Source organism: Ciconia boyciana, chromosome 3 (genome assembly GCF_034638445.1).
Source record: "Ciconia boyciana chromosome 3, ASM3463844v1, whole genome shotgun sequence".
Taxonomy (NCBI): Eukaryota; Metazoa; Chordata; class Aves; order Ciconiiformes; family Ciconiidae; genus Ciconia; species Ciconia boyciana.
The window spans coordinates 58,889,873-58,914,682 of record NC_132936.1 but is presented as its reverse complement, the minus strand read 5'-3'; the positions used below and the strand labels follow the sequence as shown (position 1 = coordinate 58,914,682).

The 24,810-nt window shown below is 38.7% G+C and overlaps 1 protein-coding gene and 1 long non-coding RNA gene across 2 annotated transcripts in view; one reads left to right on the top strand and one right to left on the bottom strand.

Moving 5' to 3' along the window:
• The window catches only part of TRDN (triadin), a 201,736-nt gene that overhangs the window by 83,370 nt on the left and 93,556 nt on the right, over positions 1 to 24,810 (top strand). The window contains exons 13-16 of the mRNA XM_072857718.1: positions 139 to 201; positions 1,029 to 1,091; positions 21,000 to 21,035; positions 23,978 to 24,031. Of these exons, the coding sequence (XP_072713819.1) occupies positions 139 to 201; positions 1,029 to 1,091; positions 21,000 to 21,035; positions 23,978 to 24,031 (216 nt within the window). The remainder of the gene's footprint in view (positions 1 to 138; positions 202 to 1,028; positions 1,092 to 20,999; positions 21,036 to 23,977; positions 24,032 to 24,810) is intronic.
• LOC140650031 (uncharacterized) lies at positions 2,690 to 8,317 on the bottom strand. Its single transcript, XR_012041828.1, has 3 exons — positions 8,236 to 8,317; positions 3,423 to 3,481; positions 2,690 to 2,701 (listed from the first exon to the last, which is right to left on the bottom strand). It is a non-coding gene; the product is annotated as an uncharacterized lncRNA (long non-coding RNA).

The following is a 24,810-nucleotide window of genomic DNA, read 5'->3' as shown; positions in this document are numbered from 1 at the left end:
ACCAGTTTATCAAATCTAGAACCTATTGCAATTAGTCAAGGATTCCCATCCCAAATATATATACATAGATATAGACATGTATGTGTGTATATATATCTATGTAAAAGTAGTCAGCTGAACTTCTATTTCCTCTTTTAGAGAGAAAAGAGGAAAAGAAAAAGACTGATGTAAAGAGGGCTACAACTGCAACTAAGAAGAAAGGTATGATCTGGGAATGTTTCTTATGGGCCTCATTCAGCTTTTACTCCTGCTCCTGGCTCAAATCCCATTGTTTTTTGTTCGGTTAATCCTATGCTTCTGGCTCTGTATTGTCCTTCTCTTAGTTGCTTAGTCACTATTTGCATGTTACCGCTTCTTCGGTATTTGATGTCTGATGTGTTCAGTGTCCAATATTTTCTGAACTCTTTTTCTGACAAATAAAAAGTCCTGTTTGGTGCCGTCTATGGGCTTGTTAAACAATTTAACGGAGTCCCTATATGTAACAGGACATAGTGATACTGCCAAACACAAAACACATGGGAGATATCACTCGGTTCATGGTACACCACTTTTATTTATTTATTTAATAGAATCACAACCAAAACTTGCAGTGACCAAACTGCACAGCCTTGATATCCATCTAAATAACATTTTGGATCATTCATTCCCAGGAAGCATCTAAAATCCACTAAGGTCTTGCTTTCATGGGAAAATATTTATGTCATTCATTATTTTTTAATGGTCTCATTGCGACTGCAGCTTAAGCTAAAAGGTACCACATTCATGCACTGATGATTTTTGCCTAGCCTTTGATGAATTATTAAGGGTCCAAATCATCCATAGTTGATGCATACTTATTAATTTTCATTTTCAGCTGATTGCTCTGTGGCTAGTTGGGTGCAAGTGCTATAAGGGAATAATCTGAACTAAACTCCCAAATAAGTCACATTTTTTTCAGCATGTGCCCACCAGGACTTGGCTGACTGCATATTTGAGTGTATGATTCAGAGTTCTAGCATATCAAATGACTTTCTTTAATTAAATCTTAGAAAAAGAAGGAAAAAAAGAGAAAGCTCATGAGAAGACAGCTGTCCCTGAAATTAAAAAAGCAGGTAAGAAATTGAAGTCTGTCTTTCTCTGCAGTAGATATCTGACTGCTCAGTGTAAGCACTTTCAGGTTTTAAGCATTTGAGATAGGAGTGCATGTAATTCATTATCACTGAAGAATCCAAGCAGGAGAGATAGATATATATATATCACAGTATATTTTTAATACATATATGTGTAATGTGTTTTCATTATATTATATATATAGTATTTTATGCATATTATATATATGCATATACATATGTGTATATATAACGCATGTAATTTTCAGTTCTGTGAGCTTGTGATTTTTACAAAAATATTAGAAACACTGCTTTCTCTTGTACACTAAATCAATCAAGAGCATAAGTAGTTTCAAAGAGTGCATGGCATGGAATGACTGAATGGAGTGCATAGATTTTTGCATTAATTATTTCACAAATTCAGCTCATTTTAAGTAATAAATAGAAACATCAACACAGCAAACCACTTAATGTGGTAGAAAATAGATAGTTATCTTTCTGAGGCTTTATCCACACCCAGAAAATAATTTTTTTAAAAGTTAAAAATAAAGTTAGGAAATACCCTGAACCTAATCGGTTGTGTGTCATGCTATTTAGCATAAAAAGATAATTTTTTCAGTAACATTAGAAATTAACATTTGGGTCTTGTCTACACTAAAATTGTTGTAACTTTTATTTCCCATTACTTCAGTAAATTTGCAAGTATGTTTAACGCACCAGTGCAAACATATCTCCAGTAAGTGACACAGTCTGTGAAACTGTCTCATCAAAATCAAGGAGAAACAAAATGGTCAGTCTAGTGGTTTGGTCATCATCTTAATACCTAGAAACACTGGTTCTACTTGCTGCTTTGTCAGACACTTTCTATATAACCTTCTACAAGCCATCAAGTACTCAGATGAACCTTTCTGTAGACTAGAGTAATGCCTAAAACCATGGAGAAAGTTTTAAAAGAGGATTGAAAGATTCAGGGCTATAGTCACTATGTCCTCAAGGCAAGCCTTGTGCTCTGTTATCTAATTATTCAAATTTGTTGAATTTGGATATATATCCAAATATATATCCTAAAAGGATATATCCTAAAAGGATATATATCCTAAAAGGATATATATCCCATTGTTTACTAACATTGTGGATTACATATGCAAATTTCAATATGCAACTGGCTTCCTTGCCATTGAGTCGTGCATGGTCTACATAAGTTTTCCTATTAAAGTGTTTATGGATGGGAAGAAAAATGTTAATTTATGTTTGGTACAATATAAAAATACACCGAATGACACAGAATACCTTGGAGTACTATCCTGGTAGCCCTGTATTTAAATATGCTTCAGTCTTTTATAGTAAGGAGTGGCACACTGGGGAAGGCATGGGGATGAAAGGGAATACTCTTTTCCAAGTTGCATATTTAAATGTATAAACACAGATTTAAAACAAAAATAAGCTGGCAATTCAAATATCTTTTCTAATTTTATTCTGATTCTAAGCTTGTATTTCACTTGAGAACACAGAATTGTAAAAGATTACATTTTATGGCAGAGCTGCAGCATAAAGTTATTAATATGTTCATCTTCACAAGCTGTTGCTAAATCCAGTGAGTCATCCTACCAATGCTAGAAAGACACAAATTAGACAAACCGAGACATCCACACATTTCTGTCCCTTTTATTAGCTAAGCATGTTGCTGTATTTTGAAGAGTTTACTAGCCTTTGCATAAGACGATGGTAATCCATAATATATTCTAGCTACATATGTTGCTGTTATTCCTCATTCAGCTTGCTCTTTGAAGGCATGTGTACTTTCTAGCTTTGATTGGCAGCACTTATTGTTATCCCTAAAAGGTTTTAAGCCTGAAATAATTGCCACATTTGATCAACAGAATCGTAGTGCATAGCCCAGTTTTAAAATGAGGCACCTCAATGTCTGATAGTATTGACATGCTTTGGGCAGACACAGCATATGAACCTCAGAGCACTTGAATCAGCAGCGTAGATAAGCATCCAAAAGCAAGAGTGTAGGAACAGCTTCCAATTTTCTTACCTTTTCGCATTAAAAGGCTAGGCAGAGGCCACTGCATTAAAAATAAACTCCTCGCCCTGGTTTTCATATTACTCGCATTACTTCTGGATGCCCCTGATTTTGTGTCTCATTTTGCTTCCCCCAGCCTTCGCAATCCCTGAAGCCGAGGTGCATGCAGGGCATGCTGCCTCCTCCCCGCCACCCGCACCCGTCCCCGTGCCAGCGGGCAGCTCCTTCTGCCAGGAGCTGGCTGCCTGGCACCCCGGTCCCACCTCTGCTCCTCGCCCTCGCGTACCTCCTCCCAGAATACTCACCTCTGACAAGAGGCCCGTTAACCAGGCTTTCCCCACAGAGGAATGGTGGTGTGTACAGGCTGTCAGGCGCAAGAGAGAGAGGATGAGAAGCTCCGTAAGCACTAGGTGATAAAAACATCTCTAAAATAATGCTCTGAGAGCAGCACTTCCCTCTAATCCTCTCCATCTCTCTTTCTCTATCAAGGAATGCTTGTGATGGCAAATACTGAATATTTTTGCTGATTAATATTTTAGATTAGCTCTTTTGTCCAGGAGACAATTTTATCTCTAGTGTTACCAGAATGGAGCTTTTTATTGCTCTCCATTAACTCCATCCCTGTGATGTATTTGTTTATTTGCATGCCAGCTCACTCTTTCTCTGTTCTTCTCTTCCTTCATTCCTCTCTCTCTCTCTCTTTCTCTCTCTTTTTCTTCTGCTGCAGAGGAGCAAGAGTCATCTAATGTGAAATATTCTCAGGCTTTAGTACAGAGTGAACTGAGTGATTCTTAATTAGCTTTTAAAAATGCCTTGTAGATAAAACCACATTAATCCTCTGACCTTCAACTCGTACAAAAACATTGTGTTAATTGTCCTGAAAAATAGATAATTCCATTGTTACAAACTCAGGGGTCTTGCTTAAACAAACATAATTGTCAGACACAAGGGTCTGGCACAGTCACACTTCAAAACCTTTTACAAAAATCTGTCCAGCGCTACTTTGGATAAAGAAGCAGCTGCATCTCCAAATCCCCGTGAAGGGGCTTGCTGAGCCTCGGCAGAGGCAAACCTTTGCCAGGGTCTCCCAAAGCTCCCAGTAGTTGGGACGCATTGGCTCAGAGGGGTCCAGCCTGCAATCTGACTGAGAAAGGGTATCCTTTCTGTTAAAGCTTTGGTGCCCAGCCCTACATGAAAATGAATGTGCAGAGACTGGTGTTTTCAGGTACTCATAGTTTGCTTGCAGAGTGTTTCCTGATGGTCCCTTTCTCAGCAGCTCAACAGCCTGGAGCTTCTCTGCTGTTTCTTGTGTAAGCTTTCCTAAAAATTCATGATGTTCACACGCAGCCTTTGTCTTTAAGTTTGATTGCTGCAAACTCCTTTCCCACTTTTTTTTGGTTCTCGTAAGAAATAACACAGGTAATAAATGAGTTTATAAAGCAATGAAAATGTCAGCCTGGATCATCACACCATTTCCTAACTAAAGCTCTGCTCAGCTGTCATTGATGATCTTGCCTTCCCATTATTGCTGCATAATTTCAAATAGTAACGGTAATAAAAATACCTAGGTCTTGTGCAGCATTTTTTGATGGTAAATCTTAGAACCACTTTAGAAGGGTAGTCAGTGCCTTTTCCTCCACTTTCCACACAGGGAAATTCACGTATAGACATGTCACCCAGGCCAGTTGTCTACGGGGCTTATAATACATATCTTCTGAACACCAAACCAATGCTAGCTGGATTAAAGAACCCAAACTTTTATACACTTTCATTATTTCCCTAATGAAAAACCAGGGACACCAAGCAATGCAAATGATGTTTAAGAAGAAAATTTTTTTGCTTAAAAACATAAGGTCTGATCAGCTGGACAAGTGTTCAAGTATCCCTAGACTCTGACCCTTTGTGACAAACATTTTAAGGGTGTCAAACCTAGGCACCTCTCTGAGCAGTTCTGCTCAGGAGAGATAAAACAAGGCAAGGTCTTGGTGTGCAGATCCACTCACCCCAGATCAGGGAGCACGATCTGACTCGTATTTTGTTGTGTTGGTACATGCATGCACCCAACAGAGCATCCAAACCCTTACTAAGGACCATTGCAGCTCCTATCTAACTCAGGGAGCTAGGTTGCAGTGGTTGCACATCCAGTGTTACAGATGCATCTGTCATAGAATCATAGAATCATTTAGGTTGGAAAAGACCTTTAAGATCATCTACTCCAGCCGTTAACCTAGCACTGCCAAGTCCCACTAAACCATGCCCCTAAGTGTCACATCTACATGTCTTTTAAATTCCTCCAGGGATGGTGACTCGACCACTTCCCTGGGCAGCCTGTTCCAATGCTTGATAACCCTTTCAGTGAATAAATTTTTTCCTCATATCCAATCTAAACCTCCTCTGGCACAACTTGAGACCATTTCTTCTTGTCCTATCACTTGTTACTTGGGAGAAGAGACCAATACCCACCTCACTATAACCTGCTTTCATGTAGTTGTAGAGAGCGATAAGGTCTCCCCTCGGCCTCCTTTTCTCCAGGGTAAACAACCCCAGTTCCCTCAGCTGCTCCTCATAAGACTTGTGCTCCAGACCCTTCACCAGCTTCGTTGCTCTTCTTTTGCCATGCTCCAGCACCTCAATGTACACTACTTTCTTGTAGTGAGGGGCCCAAAACTGAACACAGTATTTGAGGTGCGGCCTCACCAGTGCCGAGTACAGGAGGACAGTCACTTCCCTAGTCCTGCTGGCCACACTATTTCTGATACAAGCCAGGATGCTATTGGCCTTCTTGGCCACCTGGGCACACTGCTGGCTCATATTCAGCCGGCTGTTGACCAACACCCCCAGGTCCTTTTCCGCCAGGCAGCTTTCCAGCCACTCTGCCCCAAGCCTGTAGCATTGCATGGGGTTGTTGTGACCCAAGTGCAGGACCCAGCACTTGGCCTCGTTGAACCTCATACAATTGACCTCGGCCCATCGATCCAGCCTGTCCAGGTCCCTCTGCAGACCCTTCCTACCCTCAAGCAGATCAACATTCCCACCCAGCTTGGTGTCATCTGCAAACTTACTGAGGGTGCACTCAATCCCTTCATCCAGACCATTGATAAAGATATGACTATGATAAACATATATCTATGATGCATGATACCATGTCATATGTTTCAGACCAGGCAGTGTTAGCAGAGGAGGCGAGTGGTGATGTCTCTCTAGCTACCAAAGTAAATCTTTGCCTCCTGAAAAGGAAAAGTCTCTGGGCATTTAAAGTTACAAACGCTGAGGTACATTTTAATGATGTCACCGTAACAGTCAAGCAAACTCGCTCTGCAGTCATGAAAAAATAAACTGAAAGTTAATCTTAGATGTAAAAATTGAAAACATTACCTTATGACTGCCACAGAACCAGGTTAACCAGGTTATTCTTGCTACCCTGTCATCCAGTGAGATCATGTAGCTGGGGGGAAAGTCTATGTTTAATCATGCTTAGGAGGAGGGATGTTACAGTACTAGGTAGGCAGAGCAGAGTGGAGGTGATCAGGCAAGAGCAAGCAAGACTTACTATGTCCCAGTGTTTTTTTGCATGGGTTGACCACAGATGCATTTTCATCAACTGTACTTTATTTGCTTTAAAGGACAGCATTTGTAACTTACAAAAAATCAGTTATTTAATAGGAAATGGAGGGAAAAGACCATTTTATACAACAGCAGTGTGCTCATTGTTATTGTGCTCTATACAGACAGGAAAACAAATTCCCCTGACCATTTTTAAATTCCTGGTCTGAACAACAACAAAAAATCAATTTAATTTTGCGACTTCCTTGGCTCAACCGTTACCCGTGCAGTCTTGATAGTAATCCTTCCATTACAATAAGAGAACAACTACTGACACCTGGTGGCCAATTTTTTTTTCTTTCATTCTATATGCCTGGGTTTTGTGTTGTTTGCTTTCAAATGTGGCTATTTAAAGAGTTTGCTGATGAAATTATGAACCTATTACTTATCTCCCTACGATCCTTATCCTATTGCTTTCATGGTTAGAAAGATGTTAGAATGTCATCCAAATGCAACACCATTCTCAGAAGAAACATTTTGGAACGACAGTACTTTCAGCACTGCCAGAAAAGTAAAAATGAATTAAAATATACCTTATGACATAAGTTTCTACTTAGAAAAAACCCATGCTTGGCATACCCACTGATCTAGAGGAGTAGATGCACACTACATTGCCTGAAATGCGTTGGGTTGATCCATCTGCAATGGATTGAATGCTTCATATGGGATCCAAATGTTCATCCCAGATTTTTTCTGATGAGCAAATGGGTTGTGCTTGCACACATTTGTAGGAAGACAGCTCTGTTGTCTCTCAAGAGCAGGGCTTTAAACTCCTCACTCTACCCTGCCCGCTCCCAGGAGTGTATTTCCAGCTAAGAAATAAGTGAAGTACTGACAGCTTTCAGCAGCCCAGCTTGGGCACTGCCATGTGTCTCATGTTCCCTAATGTGATAGATGTCACACAATAGATGTCAGCAGATGGGAGGGTGATGGGTGCTTTCAGAAGAACCCCAATGTCAGATCTGCAAGGGCCAGTGAGGTGTGGAGGCTGTCTCAATTTAGGCTGCTTACAAGGGCAAAATGGAGATGTGAAGCCAGACCAAGAGAGACCAAGGTATTTTGAAAGTGGCTGGTCACATACAGAAAACAAAACATGTTTATTCATGAATTTTCTTGTGGCTTATTAGACAAAGTATGATAAAAAGGTTAAAACTGAAGTGGTGAGGAACTGGGGTGCACATATACGTGTTATTGTGCATTTTGGATTGGCCAGGCCTGTTTTCAGAGTGGCTGCTACCACATGTAGAAGGTAGAAGTTTGGAAGGGTAGAACCCTGTCTGACTGTTTCTTTGCTTAATTTTTATTTTTAATGAAAAAAAGACATGGTAGTGGGTTGACCTTGACCAGCAGCTAAACATCCACACAGCCGCTCACTCAGTCCCCACCCACCAACAGGACGGGGGAGGGGAGAGAATAGGAAAAGCAAAAGTGAGAAAAGTCGTGCGTCCAGACAAAGACAGCTTAATAAGTGAAAGAAAGAGGAAAAAAACAAGTGATGCAATGGCAATCACTCACCATCTCCCACAAGCAAATCAACGCCCAGCCGATCTGAGACACAGCCACCCTTCCCCCTGTTCTTCCTCTACAGTCAGTTTTTATTGCTAAGCGTGACATTATATGGTAGGGAATACTTCTTTGGTGAATTTGGGTCAGCTGTCCCAGCTGTGTCCCCTCCCAACCTCTTCCCAGCTTGGTGGGGGCAGGCAAAGTGGGGAAAAAGAGAAAGCCTTGGTGTTGTGCAAGCACTGTTCAGCAATAGCCAAAACACTGGTGTGTTAACAATGTTTGAGTCACAAATCCAGGACACAGCACTGCAAAGGCTGCTGTGAAGAAAAGGAACTCTATCCCAGCCAGACCCAGTACAGGAACCCATAATTCATGTTTATTTGCAGCTAGGTTTAGAGAGATTAAGAGGAGAGACAAATGTAAAAATTAAGTAACAGAAATATTAAGCAATGAGTTGCCTAGTGATTCCTCATGCAGACAAATTAATGTATAAGAGCAGTAATTAAGGGAGCACAACGTGTTATGAGTTGAGAGCAAATTTAGGAACAAATTGTGTTAAAGCACACACAGAAAAAAAGGAAGATCAAGTTATGGACCTTAGAACTGTGTGATCCTTCTCTAGGGTATTACTTACCAATATTCTTTTGTCAGCTTTCTCTGCTAGACTGCTCATCCACTTGTACATTTCTGCAGGGGCCACTGCTTGGCTTGCTGTGTGTTTGTACAACCTTTAGCAAAGACCCTGGATCTGGTCTCACCTTAACTATGATTTCAATTGGTAATATGGTTATATGAATCAATGCTCATACACCAAAGCCTATAAAAAACATCTAGTTTTCCCAGCTGGCTGACTGGAGCTTCAGGTTTCATATCCTGTACTACAGGCTGATTCATTCCTGACTAATACCTTGCTCATGACACTATTATGCATGTCAGGCCCATCCTGATTTTTTCTTTCCTACTCCTCCTCTCCTGGATCTTATTCGTAACTAACCTGCTGTTTCCTGACATTTTTGCATTAGTTGAGGCTTCTGCTTTCACACACAAGCTATGCACCCAGCCCTCAGCACTGGTTGTATTTACTAACCCGCAGAAATACTGGATTAGGATTCCCGCACAGTTACCAGCAGGCAACGTTATTCACTCTTCTTTCTCTGACACAGACAGGGTTTAGTGGCATCTCTTGACTTTGATAACAATTCCTGTTTGTGGGGCTTTGTACAACAAAATCACAGAAAATGGAGATGGAAATGACCTACTAGGTCATCTAATCCTTCCCTCTGGCAATGCAGGATAATTCCTTACAGAATATCTTCAAGTGCTTTATCCAGTTTAGTTTTAAATGTCTGAAGTAACTAGGCCTCCATCAATTCCCACAGAAGATTATTCTACAACCTAATAGATCTCACAGTTAAGAAGTATTTCATTCCAGTCTGCCTAAATTTTTCCTTGCTTAATTTTACCCCATTACTCAGTGTTATATTCTTTTATGACACCCAAATATAGTCTTTCTAACCTCAGGGCCCAATTCCCTACTGCCTCATGTGTTATACTGCCACTTACATTTACATCTGGAAAGTAGCTTTAACACTGACAAGGTGAATGGCAAGTTGAGGTTGATATTTTTTCGTACAGCCACGAAATTATAAACCTTGCAACAGGGAACGCAGACCATGGTGACACATCACCTGTGTACAAGCGCTGGAGAGGCTGGAACTTGCATGTTGATATGGCGTCCAAACTGGAGAAAGAACAGAAAGAAGTCACTCAGGTTATTTACAAATTAAGGATATTCTTCACAGAGAGGAATAAAGTATTCTACTCATCTCTTCAGAAAGAGGTGACTTTGTTATTGTGGATACTAAGCACCTTCACAGAAAAAAAAGATTCTGGCTAGTATAGCTCCCTTTAATCTAGTAAGAAGAGTTTAACAAGAATGGATGACTGGGAGCTGAAGCTAACTGAATCCAGACTGAAAATGAGGTACATGTTCTTAACACTAAGAGTGATAAACTACCACACCTTAGGGTGGATATTGCTTTCCCTGATGTCTGCAGAAGATGATTGTTTAACTAATGGAAGATACACATCAGCTGAATAGGTGCCTAGTTGAAATATAGGAGTCTCTGACAACAAAGTGGCAGACTGGATAACCTGATGGTGTGTTCTAGCCTTGAACATTATGGAGGTATATCCTCAGAGATACACACTGATAAGCTAAAAGAGAGAGTAGTCAGGAATGAGTCAGTGCAGGAATGCAGCTGGAGACAACTATCTTGCAGGTTCATTGGAAAAATAGAAATTCCTTTCTGCATTATTTTTATAAGCCTTTGTAAGCTGAACACATGACTGGTAGTCATCCTCTAAGAATTCAGTCTTCCGTGGAAAATAAGAAAGCCTGTTTTTCTAATTGATATTTCCAGAAATCATCAAGAGACAGATATGGCTATTTAGTAAAAATCAAATTATATCTATGTCCCCAAACAGATAAAAACAGAAGAATAAAAACCGGGTCACAGTGAGGGACAAGGCAAAAAATCCAGCAGAGTAGAGATGCAAACACAGCAGAAAAGCAATTCCCATGGTCTCCATGTGAATGGCTGTTAAGGGAGTCTGGTCCTGAAACAAGACAAAAGGCAGCTCAAATATGTCCTACACTGACAGTTTCAAAGCACTCATTGGACTTTGAATTCTATGCTCCATCGTCAGCAGTGATTGACAGCATGATTTCAAAGATATTTAGGTGCCTAAAGATGTAGCAAGGCACCTGGTGGGATTTACAAACACGTCAAAGTAGGCCAGGCACATACTCCCATTGATTTTCTGTGAGAACTGAGCTCCTAAACCCTTCTACCACTTTTGAAAAAAGTACAGAGGCTGCAAGGTCACTGTGGTGTTTCTGAAAATATTGCCCTTTATTGCCTTTTGAAAGAGTTCTTCAGCTGGGAATGGTAACATTATTTATACCAAGACCAAACCAAACACTTATGCCTTTCCAGGACATGGTTAGGGTTTAGTGTTCAAGAGCTAGGAAAGAGGTGAAATGCAAAGAGGTAAAGAGTTAGAAACAAGTTTTTGCTGCCTCCCCCTTGTCTCTCTCTCATCTCGCAGTAAAAACTGGCTCAATGTAAGGCTGATTCTCCATTGTGATTGATGTGGTGACTCTGAGGTGGAAGACCTACCTCCTCTTTCATTTAGTATGAATCAGCTTTAGAGGAAACTCTCCCTTCCCATCCTTGCCCACCTCCATGTGTTGTGCAAAGAAAGCTCTAGAAGAGAAGGTGAATATTCACTGTCTGAGGTACCTGCTCTGTCCGTGAAATGTTAGCAGCAGATGAATAAGCTTTAAGCACCTTTCAGTGGCCCCTTTGCTAACTACTGTAAATTGAGCGCTTTTAAGGCTATGCTGAGTATTGCTCAGCCCAGACCTGTTTCTTCGTGTTTGTTCTTTTCCATCTTTGACTGCACAAAGCAGGGAGCGATGTGAGAAAGGCAAATGGTGAATGATGGTGGTGAGATCTGGTTGGCAAAGAATTAGAAATGCCAAGCCTTTAATAAACACAGAGAAATGGGAGGAGGCTTGGGCTTGTACTACAAACTCACTTTTTGATGAGTTGGCAAGAGAATCTTCCTTGAGCAAAGCACAGGAGTCATTTTAGTGTCTGACAGGCAATCTCTTCTGATGCTGAATTATCAGTCTTGTAAAGAACTTTTTGGGGAAATGTGATACTAGAAATAGTCAAGCTTGAAGGTGATACATATTCAATCTAAAGTCCACACAGGTAACCAAATAATCAGTTTGCCTTTGGGCTTTCAGATACGTAGAATGAAGTACCTGTGCTGTGCAAGCAGCTGGGTGGCATGGCTTTAATTAAAGAATCTAAATTATTGCATCAACCCTGTTTATGTTGGTCTGGGGATTAATGTAATGTTTATTTTTCCAGTCACATCCAGAAATAACAGGATTAGAATATGTCTATGCCTCAAACAACGCAAAGTTAATCTTTTTAATGAAGGAAAGCAGTTCTGTGCCCTCAAAATAAGATGTACATCTGAGTCAGCAGGCCTGATATTTAGGATAATTACGTGAAACATCCATGCACAGACACATCAGCCAGGTTGCAATGACATACCTACGCAGTGCTATCTATTTTCTGCTGTCACTCAATGGACAAGTTGAAGGCTTGACCCACAGCTAAATAAAGCTAGTAGGAACCTTCAGAATTTGGGATCAGACTGATTTTCTTTTTCTTTTGCTTTACACTTAAAAAGAAAAAGTAAATTTTCCCTTGACCTTGAAATAAAGTTTTAAAAGCTTTTACTAAGTTTTAATGAACACATATTTGATAAAGACTTTCATGTCACTTATTTGCAAGTATACTTCAGTCTCTTGGATGCATTTCCCCTAGAAAGGTTCATAGACCAGAGGTATTCCTGACTTATAATAGGGCATCCTTTACACTTCACTCTTAGTTACAATTGTTTAACCTTTCAGTAAATGTTCCCAAAGGCCATGCTTGTTCTTTTGATCTGTTTTTCAAGAAGTGGAGCCAACTTTGTGGCTTTCCTCTACGTAACTCCAAGAGACTAAGTCGGATGAAGTATTATTGAATGATTAGGATAATAGAATGGGCAGATGTTCTTAAGCGGAAGAGCCATACATAGCTGTGGTTATAAGTGCATTGATTTTTAGCTTGATTGCAGTAGGTTCTGCATGAGGTTGCTTTCTCATAGATTTTGTTTCACTTACAAGAGTGTAATTAGAGCAATGTGTCACCTATAAAGATGAACGGATGGACATTACATTATTCAAGATCTCCCTTTCCACAGAGTGAGAATGCTGACTGTTCAGAAGTACAAAAAAATAACTTCATCCTAGTGATAATGTCTACAGATGCCATCTGTACATCCATCTATCCAACAGAAAGAAAGAAATTGAAATGTGTTGAGAAGTACAGAAAGAGATATTGCAAGGACGCATAGCATACATACACTTAACAAAGCCTATTCTGACTGTAAAAAAAAAAAAATCCTCCTGTGAATAATTCAAAAAGTACTGGTGCTGAGCTTTCATAAGAAAAATACAGGGACTATATACCCCATGCTGTTTCAAGAAAAGGTAAAAAATGCTGAAGAATATTTTCAGGTGTTATAATATTTACATTAATTCAAATGACAGTTTATTCCAGGAAAAGATCTGATTCTTAAATTTTAGGAATTAATGTTATTACCTGCATTTGCTACACAAAAAGCATTACCTTTTCCCTAAATGACTGCAGCTAGTGTAATTAACTGAACTTACAGCTTCCTGTGTGTAGATGACTGTGATCTCACATCGTGCTCCAGAGTTTTGCTTTTTTAAACCACTCCTGATGAATGCAGAAGGCAATGGAACATGTTTCCACCTGCTCTGCAGTAGGGGAGACTGAATCCATTTCAGCAATTACAAAGTAGAAAGGAGAAATCACTAATTAGTGGAACCATGAATCACCGGTACAGTTGAAATTGGCCATTCCCAAAGTGCAGGCTGTTTCTTACTACAAGTGTAGCTGAATCACTTGTTTGCTCCCTTCCCTCTCTATTTGCTTTATTTTTCACTCTATTGAGTGAACTTTTAAAATGATCTTGGGAAATCTGTTTGAGGTAACAGTTAGTACTTCAGCCACATGCATTGCCACACAACTTTCTGGAAAGCTCTGTGGGCTTTAGGCTACTACCTGCCTCTGATGCTGTGCTGCTCAGGGCTTGCAGGCACTCGGTGGCTGTGCAGAATATAGAGCTCCTTTGTAAATGGTGATGGACATAGTGGTGCAAGGAGACAGTGCAGTGGGGAAGCAACACACACGAGGGCTGGTGATCAGAAGGGACTTGGAGACACCAAAGAATTTGAGAAATTATCAAAAAGCCTGCTGCTGTGAGTGGGGAGGAAATAGAGATGACGGTGAGGAGAGAGGGCACCCTTCACAGAGAGTGGAAGGGCAGGCTTGAATATTTTTCCTGCTTCAATGGAAAATGATCTGTCACAATTTTAGAGTACTATCACCAATTTTCTATTGTAATCAACAACAGTAGAATGTCAGTTAGTTAGCTAGTTTTTCATAGTCCTAAATTCTTCAAACCCCTTCGTATCCCACATTGATTATCATCACCTTTTGAGAATTATTCCTTATAGTCCAGTTTCATGTTGCTTGAGGAAACTTGATTTTACCTTCCAGAAACTCCACTTCCTCCCATTTTCACCCAGCAATAGTAATGTCATGTGCAGTTTCCCCTCACTTCGTGTCCTACAGCCCAGAGAGATTTGAAAAGCAAAACCTGCAATCTGGGATTCAAGGTTTACTGGCCTCTGCCAATAAATTTCCCTGTTATTCCCAAGGTATTCTCAAAGGAAGCTAGTTAAACTCTGGTCAGGGAGTTATTGCTGTCACCGAATGGGTCAGGGAACAGCTTTGAAGCAGCAGTGGTGCAGTACCTTGCTTTTCCTTGTGCACATCTTCAGCTTCACTGGTGCAGTGAGATGCCTTTCTTATGCTCACCAAGAAATGATATTTTAGAAAGGCAAGAGGAGATTTTGTCAGTAGTTGTCACAGAACATATGGCAATATCATGCTCAGTGATTAAGACGGGGAACAAAATCAAGTGTTGGTCCAAACACAGAATATTCCATGTGGGAGAAATGTTGGTATTTCTGAACAGACCTTTTATGCCAATGTCAAATTTTAGGGGTCTGGGAAAGTATGGTAAAAAAATGTATCTTACATTAATATGAGCAGTTTTGATAGGGCCTTCCTAGATTTTAAGCCCACTGAAAAGAAGAGACAATATTGTTTTAATTCCCTGTAACAGGAAATTTTTTAAATCTTAATTGTAAAATGGAGACATTGCAATAGAAATTGTAGGCACTCTGATAAAATGCCTCTATATGTGGGCATCTGCTGTTTCAGAAGTGACTGAAATCAAAATAAAAAATACTCCCAAAAGCTTTGAGATGTGGTAAGATGACAATTACTTCATTAATGCCATACAATTAGTGTAAAATTCTAAAAAATAGTATAAATTAAAAAGCAACTGAGTAACAAATTCTTAAAGACAGTTCAGAATTGAACGCTTCTCAGAATGTTGGAATATTAGTTGAAATCAATACTACTTTGTGGAAATAAGTTTTAAGAACTCTAAGCAAATGAAAAAAAAGAAATGGTAGACCACAATATATTTCAATAAGAGGTTTGAAAATGCTTGTTTAATTGCTATATGTTCAATAGCAGTTCATTTTTCATAATGCTCAGCTATCTGGGGTGTCTTGCTCTTTTACCACTGTAAATCACATTAACTGCAAATCTTGCTACTTAATAAATTGTTTTTAAATTCTGGTACATCTGCTAGCTTGGGAGCAGACTGTACTGAGACTGGTCTCTAGGCGACTTTAATTATGTTTTTCATTCACATGATGGAAATTCTCAGCCATCAGATGCCACCTGCTATCATTTTTATTTCCACTCGTGAACTCTTGCTCAGGGCAACAAAGGGAACATTAGCTGTCGTACTTGTAACGTGCATTGTCTTAAAAGCTGTGCTGCTGTATTGCATTTGCAAAGCCAGAACCAAGCTCCCAAAGCATGCTCTCCATCGTGCTTTGGTCAGTAGTAACAGTCAGAAGCCTTTTTTTTCTGGACAACCAGCACAATTTTGACTTCAAGACATTGGAAAATATCATTTCAATTTTCAGCACAATTCTCTCCGATTCTTGAAATCTCTGTTCATTTTTCTGCCCTCTTCTCTTTTTCTTCTCCTACTTTTAATTACAAAATGAATTGAATACTGAAGTCAAAATAAGTGGTAACAGCCAAGCAATGATGCAACATTTGTGTGAGTCTTATTAGAAATATTATTCTTTGAGTCAGGCGGTAGAGCTATGGTCACGTTGTGTGAGGCATCCTCATGACACAACTTATTTTCTGTGGGCCTATGTAGATCTTTAATCAATCAGTGGGGTTTTACTAAGTCCATTCTAGTATATGATCATCAGCTAAAAGATAGAGAAGGTAGATGTTCAGTGCTAGCTGAGGTTTAGAATGAGAATTCCTCTTTTAGTAACTGCTTAACATTTTAAATTTCTCTTTAGTTTTTGATTCAGTGAATCATGTCTTTCAGAGGCATCTAGTAATTCCCCAGTGTCTTGGTGCTTAGTCCAGATCAGTCAGTACAGAGGAATCCTTGCACCCTTAGCATCCTTAACCTTAGCTATTGGGTTACACAATGATTGATTAGGATATTAGCTACCGTTCGGTTCAGACACTGTGATTGCCAGCTGATGCTGAAATTAGTTTCTGTTTGTAAGTTTGATATTACTGTCACGTTCTTTGGTAAGCTTCCAAAGAGAAAGGTTGTTTTAGATACAACATATAAAATAATGCTTCCAATAGTAAAAGTGGTTTTAGGCAGCTATTTTAAACTGCATCATTAGCAGAGCTATCAATATATTGTCTCTGAAATATTAATTTATCTGAATAACACTTTTAATTTAAGATTTTTTTATACGCTTATATATATTTGAGTGAGAGATTTCCAGGAAGAAAGAGCACAGAGAAGCCTTTCAAGAGAGTACAATTTGAGGCCCATTTATTTCCCAGAACTTCTTTTTATATATAAAAATTATAGGTTGTACGGAGCTGCTGAAGATCTGCTGTTCTCAAATGTACAATGTACACTGTATTATAAATCCATTGCTAAAAAAGGTGTAAAAGTTTTGTGAACCTCAGATCTAGAATTCACTTCAGAGCAATGTTTGAAATATTCCATTTTGGAATATTCCAACTCAGCCAACCACACTCTGTATCAGAGCACTGGGGCATCCTTGTCTAATGGCTTATTACCAACCTCCTAGGGACTCACTGGCACAAAAGGCACTATATAAGCTTAGAGGGATTTTTTTTTCTTGCCCCATGTGTAGTTTAGATGTCATTCGTAGTTACTGTGTACTGCTAGTTTACTTCAAAAGAATGCTGATCGAGGCCTGAGGAAAAGATCGAGCTATGTGCTAAAAAGAGGCGAAAGAATAAAGTACTGCTTTGCTGTTCTGCTGAGATACATCTGTGCTGGCTGCCAAATGCTCATTCCTAGTTTAAATTCAAAATTGATCATTTTAGCCTGTACAGATAAGAACAAAGTCAGATCATGTTTGTTTAAATATCTGGGGGGTTTTAATAAAATAATTTTTAAAAAGTTTTACTGTACTTTAATCTTTTTCAAGAGTCAGTAAAAGAAAAACCTGTTCATTCACCCAGAAAGAGGGGAGCTTGTACAATCATGCTTGCTTTTTGACAATACAGACCAGAATACAACTGTCTTCAAATATCTCCTGAGAATAACTGTAAAAAGAAAAGGGTGCTTCACAGTCCTCCACAGCTGACAAATGATTTTGTTAGCTATGGAGTTTAGCCTGTTAAAGCCTGTTGCAGGTGCTTTCAAAAAAGCCCATGGCTAGGGTTGTCAGAGGTATCCAAAAACTTTGGATTGCTCAGTATTTGGGTGGTTTACATAAGCCCTTTAAGGAGACGTGAATATCAAACATGTTCTCAACAACTTCTGAAAAATTGGCTGCTTCAGATTGGGCACCAAATTATCAAAAGCATCAGATTTTGAAGTCCTATCTCCTATACTAAGTCTACTAAAGGGGTTTTTTATTGCTTTACATTGTTGTAGAAGTGGGGTTTTTCTTGAAAATAAAATGCATTCCCTGTTGTTGGATATCAAATAGTTCTGTCACCAATACCAAGGACAGTCACAGTGCTTTTGACCGTACTACTGGTCAAGGCTTCTAGAGCGCCTGGACTGATGTGCATGTGTTATATGGGTCCTAATGAAGTTACATGGCTTGCAAGAAGTGTAGGCATCATTCTCATGTCACACACTTGCCTTTCCTGTTATCAGACTTCAGATGTAAAGTTTTACAGTTTTAAAAATAGCCTAAAGCTCTGGAGATTATACTTCCTAGGCTGACTGGCAAAGATGTGTTTAGGATAATGTTCATATGTTGCCTAACAGTGGTGTTTGAAAAAAAGTTAATTTCTTCTGGAAAGTCCTCTTCTTAACTAGCCTGAAAAACCAGGCCCACTGAGAGGCCAGAGAGCTTGTTGTTGTTTTTAAGAAAAAGACATGATGACTATAAAAACCTGATGTAATATCAGCTGCGTTCCCCAACCACACTCCCATAGTTTAAAAGTTAAACTCTAGGCCTGTGCAATACAAAAATGAATGAGGCAAAATGCTCATTCACTTAAATTACACTAATAAAACTCATAGTTCAATTCATTTTTGGTATTATTTTCCTTTGAGTTGTTTAGTTATGTGTTATTTGTGCCTTATAGCAGGTAACTACATTTAGGGACTTCAGAAGTCCTGATCAGTTTTACCTCCTTCTGTGAGATCTACCAATTGTTCAGTTCTTTACAATTAGGTCATTTATTTAATTCAAGCGTGAAGTGCCTAGATGTAAATGCTATGTACCTTCAAAGGAACATCCATGGTTCAAGGTCCTACAAAATCTTCTCTGGACAATTTTCTGTAAATCATTTCAGCCTAGCTGCACAAGTATGGCATTAGAAATTGAACTTTAGGAACCTTGGCTTGAAAAGAATAGCCTAAGAATAAAAATATTCACATTTTCATATCAACATGTGCTATTGGAATCAGCTATTGGTAATTTTTCTGCTCTTAAAAAACAAAACAAAAATACACCAAAAACCCCCAAATTATAAGATTTTCTTACTGGAAAAATTGTCCAGCTATTTATTCAGAATTTACTATATGCTATGTATTTCAGAGGATGGAAAAACAAATTGATTCTCTAAAATATATTAAAGTAGGTTGTCCTAATAAATGATGACTTATATGAAAAAAGGAAAGAAAGAACTTGAGGGCTTTATTTAGATCCAGTCTGTTATTGTAAATGATGCTACCAATTTATTTATTTTTTTTATAACCTCCAGCAATAGAAGATTATTGTGATAAATGATTCATATCGCTGCAATATACACCTTTTAAAATTTCCATATCTGGCAACTAATAGGCACTTCTTGAAGGCTTCAATAGGCTCCTTAGCCAGATAACGTGGCTGAAAGCTGCCTCATGATTAATTTCATCTAAATGTGGTAATTATCATACTTTGAAGTAATGCCTGCAAAACATGCTTTCACAGAGAGTTAGTGGAAGCAGAGGATTAACCTAGAAACATTTCCGTTCAGAGCAGCATATCACCCAAATAGAAATTTATTTTCCTCTGAATTTTTCAAGACTTTTTATTAGACTACTTGGCAGTCATTCACATTACCTTATCTCATATCAACTTCTTCACAGCAATTTAGAGAGCAACAGAAACTGAAGCAACTTTGTATTATTATCAGTAATGGGATAGTCTTGGTTTTCCAAGCTACTTATTTTGGCAGCTTCTGCCCTGAAGTATTTCTTGTATTAGTGTTTAAGAGCACAATTAATTTCTCATTCATATATGTTGTGGACATAAGCATTATCCAGCCTATATTCTAGGCACACTATAGATTATTAGAGAGGATGTTCATTTCCTCATGGGCACCTGGGGAAGTAACTTCTACCACTACTCTATGCATCTCTTCGCTTCCTGTCTCACAGGATCTCCATGAACCATTTCTTAGTTGTACAGGTGAGACTAGTGAAAAAGGTACATAAGGCCCCAATTATGGTTATAAAAGTGACTGGTTTTTGTACCCAGATAAAAGCCCTGAGGTAGAATAGCACCAAGAATTATAATGGAGAGAGAAGCTATTGCTGAGTATTTCTGCCCACTTACATCTACTTAGTAAAGATTCCAAATCTTCTCTCAGCCGTCAGAAAAAAGTCCTACAAAAAAGTGGCACAAAAATGCCACCTTAACTGAAGATGAGACTGAACAGCTCAGTTAAGTCTCTCTGGTAGGCTGCCTGGCCATGCTGTATTTTGATATACCTGAGTTATTTTAACTTTATTTAAATCAACCAGGGACAGATTTTGCCTACTCTTACATGGTCAATATGTAGGACTGACTGAGTTTCTTCAGGTTCATAAGCTATTCCATGTTGACGCAGTTTTTGTAAGAGTCATACGTGTGCTCTTTTTCACAAACATGAAAGAAATGCATTAGCTTGAACTTTAATTGAACATTAGGAAAAGTTTGGAGAAGCAGGGATCTTTCCTCAGGCTGGACTGGAGGGATGGTTTGGATTCTCCCTCTCTTCTCTTTAGCAGTAAATCTTCCATTTGTTTTGGCATGTGGGAAATATGTGGCAGCTGGAGTTCTGGCTAGGTGGAGCCTTCCAAACTAGGCCTCAATTGTATGGAACAACCATAACAATTGTAGGAAGATAATGCCTTTCATTACATGTCTCTATTCTTAGGCTCCTAGCGCATCTTCCCTTGCATTTCTGCAACCTGACAATGTGCACATGGTGAGCAACCATGGCTCAGATAGTACATGTAAGCCATGGTAACTCAAGCACATGTCAAATCTCACCTATTACAATACGGAAATTAAACAAAAATGTTCACGTTCACACAGGGTTTGTTGCATTTACACTAAAGGTTAAATTAGTGCAACTGTACCATGAAACAGAAGTGAACTGATTCACTGCAACATTCAAATGCACCTTGCAGCAGATAAGTTGTTTAGCACACACTGTTGTAAAGCACACACTGCCATTTTCTATCTACCTATATCTTTCCTAACTATGTTTTTATGCATATGGGGTTTTTTTATCTTACAGATAGAAAAGAAGCTGCTGTGTCCAAAGAACTCAAAAGTAAGAAACTACTGTGCCATAGGTTGTGATCTCTTTCATATGTCATATAGTTTCAAACAGCATGTTTCAATAATCCAAAATAATAGTTATTGAATTGTTGAAAATTCAAAGAAAAAGAAAGTAGCTACACCATTTATAATTGAAAAATGACATGTTTAGACTTCAGCTGCCTCCTACTTTCTAAATCCATTCTTATCCTGCTTCTAATTCCACACTCCTCTTTGTGACTGACAGTTTTGCCTTCCCCTCTTTTCTATCACTGTCTTCAAAAACAAAGGTTTCACTGGGAAGGAAATGTCACATGAGGTCTCAGCTGAACATGCGCTCAGTGGCAGCAATTTTGGTAAATGGGCTGAGAAGACTGAGAGTCCAACATGCTGAGGACCACCAAATTTATCTTCACAAATGCAAAACAAGGGCCCTGCCTATCTAGTTACCTCAGATTCAGACATAGACTTCTGAGGCAGAAGAGAGGTAGGGTCTGGACTCTTCTGTGTAAATAACCAAAGAATGTGCTGAGAACATGGTAGTATTAACAAGGGAACTCTTACACCTTCCTTTTCTGCAAATTTGCAAGCATCAATGCCTCAACACAGTAAGGATAATAAGACAGTTTCACTGGCAAGACTTCATCTGCTCAGATATCTGTTCTGAAAGTATAGTATATAAGAAAAATTAGGAAAGCTATGGGGCTTTGAAATCTTATTCAAATTCATGATTAAAGAATGCACTGACTCCCGTCTCTATATATGATCTTTCCAGACCTGTATGGCAGAAGAATTCCCTGCCATCCTTAGTTTTGCAGGAATTTATTAAAAGATTTCTTTTGGCAATCAAGAAAAGCTTATACATTGCTTTCCTACTCAAATTTTGCAGAAACATTGAATAAAAGACTCAATGGACTTACTCTACAAGTAATGCCCCGTTAGTGAAATAACTGCCTGTTTACAAGCAGGTCTTAAAGGATCTATTGATTTGGGCACAGGATTCCTCTCATGGGAGAACTCCCCAGCAGCTGTCATGGCAAAATTTCCTAGCTCCATCACATGAGTGGAATTTGCAGGGTGAAATTTTCAGCTGAAACTTGTTCATATAAAGATGCAGAGTCATTAGCTCTGAAATAATTTGTGAATTACAAACTAAAAAGCATATACTTATGAAAGAAAGTTTAAAAGATTTGGCACTTTTGTTTCAATGCTACTGAAAATTTAAATAAAAAATAAATAAATTACAGAATTTTTTTGTCAAAAATATCCTTAATTTTAAATTTTTTCCTCAATTAAAATTATTTTAGCTGCTCAGAAATGAAATATTTAAAATGAAAATAAAAATCTTGGTACAAAAAAAAAATCCTAGCTTAATTTTTTTTCACAGATATTACAAACAAAAAGTAAAAAAAAAGTCTCACTAGCCATCAAGCTCTAGCTGAGAGCTCAGAAAGGAACAAATGCAGGAGTCCTGCAGTTTTGTATTAAGTCCATCTTGTCACTTGTAGAATGCCTGTTGGATCTCCTGTTTCTTCTGCAAGAACAGGCACTCAGGAAAGTAATACTAAGTAAACTATTCTTCAAGGTCTTCTACATATTTCCCTGAAGGAGGGGTGAACGCCCCAAGTAATTACAATGCTGTGATAATAACTAAGTTAGGTTATAATTGTCTGCTACAGACTTTTAAATGGATGGAAACAAAACAATCCCACACATGCAAACTATATTTTGTTTTCATTCTGTTTCATGAGACAATCTGATGCATTTTTTATGAACTTCTCAAAAGACTGGAGGGGAAGAACTCAAAATTACATTCCTGATTTAGCCATATTCTTTTTCTTTGTAATAACACAGTGACAGATGTGAAGGATTAACTAACATTTTTTTGGCATTCTGTAATTCAGATTGTGATTAAAATGATTAATTATTTCCTCTCACAGAATGGAAATGTGAATTTTAAGTTAGAAGATTTTCTAGTTGATATAAAAAATCCATTATGGAAGTGGGTGGAGTTTAGCTTATGGATATTTGTTAAATTATCATGGTTTAAGTACAGTCTGTTTTAATAGCTCCCGAGAATAAAAACAATTAACTAAAAACTAGTAAAGAGTAAATAAATCCAGTAGGCTAGTTAGGTTCTTCTATGCAGGGCTGAGATTCTCCAAGTCTGCTTGGGGATGCACATACCTGTCATCATTTTGACCTTCATTCTGCAATGAAATGTCCTACCTGAGCAAAGAGAGGATAGTGCAAATGTTTCATGAAAAGACCAACTACAGTTAAGCAGCCTGAGAGGGCCTGTTTCTCTGCTAGGAGAACACAGCAGTTGCTCTTTCAAGTGGAGGATCAAACATGAAGTTGTTCTCAGGATGGAGAGAGATTCCTGGTGTAGCCATGTCTGTGAATATACTTTGCAGAAGTAGACCAATTGTACCTTTTCTCATCAGGGAGAGATTCAGATTAGGGGAAAGGATGCCACCCTGAATAGCTGTGGGATCCCAAGAAACACCACTGCTGAATTCACAGCAGTGAATCCCTGCCAGCTGCTGTAGGCCGGTTCAGGACCTTCTGCTCTCACAGCTGCAAGATCAAATGTGGAGGCTCCCAGCCCGTAGCTGCCGCCTGAGCAGCGAGGCCGTGCCCGAACCCCTAGATACGTTCTTTACTCTGCTTTGCCAATAGATATTGAATTACTAGACAGAAAAGACTAAAAGAAGTGAGTCAGTGCCTAAAGGCAAGAGTTTATTAGCCCTTCGGCTGGCTATTTTGTTGATGCCTTTGAGTTTATTGAAGGCAACTCAGCTTTTTTCTCCTTGGGTAATCTCTTTGTCTCACTCTCCAGTGAAATAATTGCTATAGGCTGTACCTCATTGGAAGCCTTTCCTCAGATTTCTGGTTTTTTTAAGATACAATGCTTTGTAGTAATTGGTTTAATTTGTTCTCTTTTTTTTTAAGAGCCAGCAAAAGCTCCTGCAGCCAAACCAGCCACCAAAAAAGCAGCAGCGCCAGGTAAAGAAATAAAATGTTCACATTCAGTGTATTTCTTGTATTCTTGAACCAGTTCATTGCATCATAGCACCATCTGCTGGATTATACAAAAGCCAGTGGTTTGGGGTTTTTTGTCTGTTTGCTCTAAATTATTGTGATAACTTGTATGTGAAATCTTTGTTAAGAACAACAGCATTTGCACTGATCTCTAATGTTATGGTTGCTTGTCCTCTCGTGGCAGCTGCAAGGTGTCATATTGGGCCACTCTGCAGGGCTTGAGACCAAGAAATGAACCTGAATCTAAAGACTGATTTTAAAAAGAAGTATTTACAGAAATTACTTTCCATGTGAAACTGTATTCGAGCCTTTCAAGAAGGGGAACTGATTTTTCAAAGTGCTGGTCTCACAGTAGGTTTTACAAAAATGGAGCTCTTAGATAATCATAAATATGCTCTGAAAAGACAAGCAAACTTTTTTAAACAAAATAATGACATAAATTCATATCTGAATTCAGATTGGATTGTAAAAATCTACAAGCTTTTATTGATTTCTGATCTGTTTTGCTTCACAACCATCTTCAAAAATTCCAAGTCACATTTCTGCATAATTTAATAAAACCCAATATAATGAATAACAATTAAATATTCAGGATATTTGTAGTTTTACTACATTTTAAATTAACTAACAAAAATATGGGAATTTTCATGTCAAATGTGATCAATATAAACCCATAATATTATTCTACTCCAAAGTAGGGCGGCCGCTGCTGCACCAGGGTCTGTGCTGCTGAGCTGTGCCTG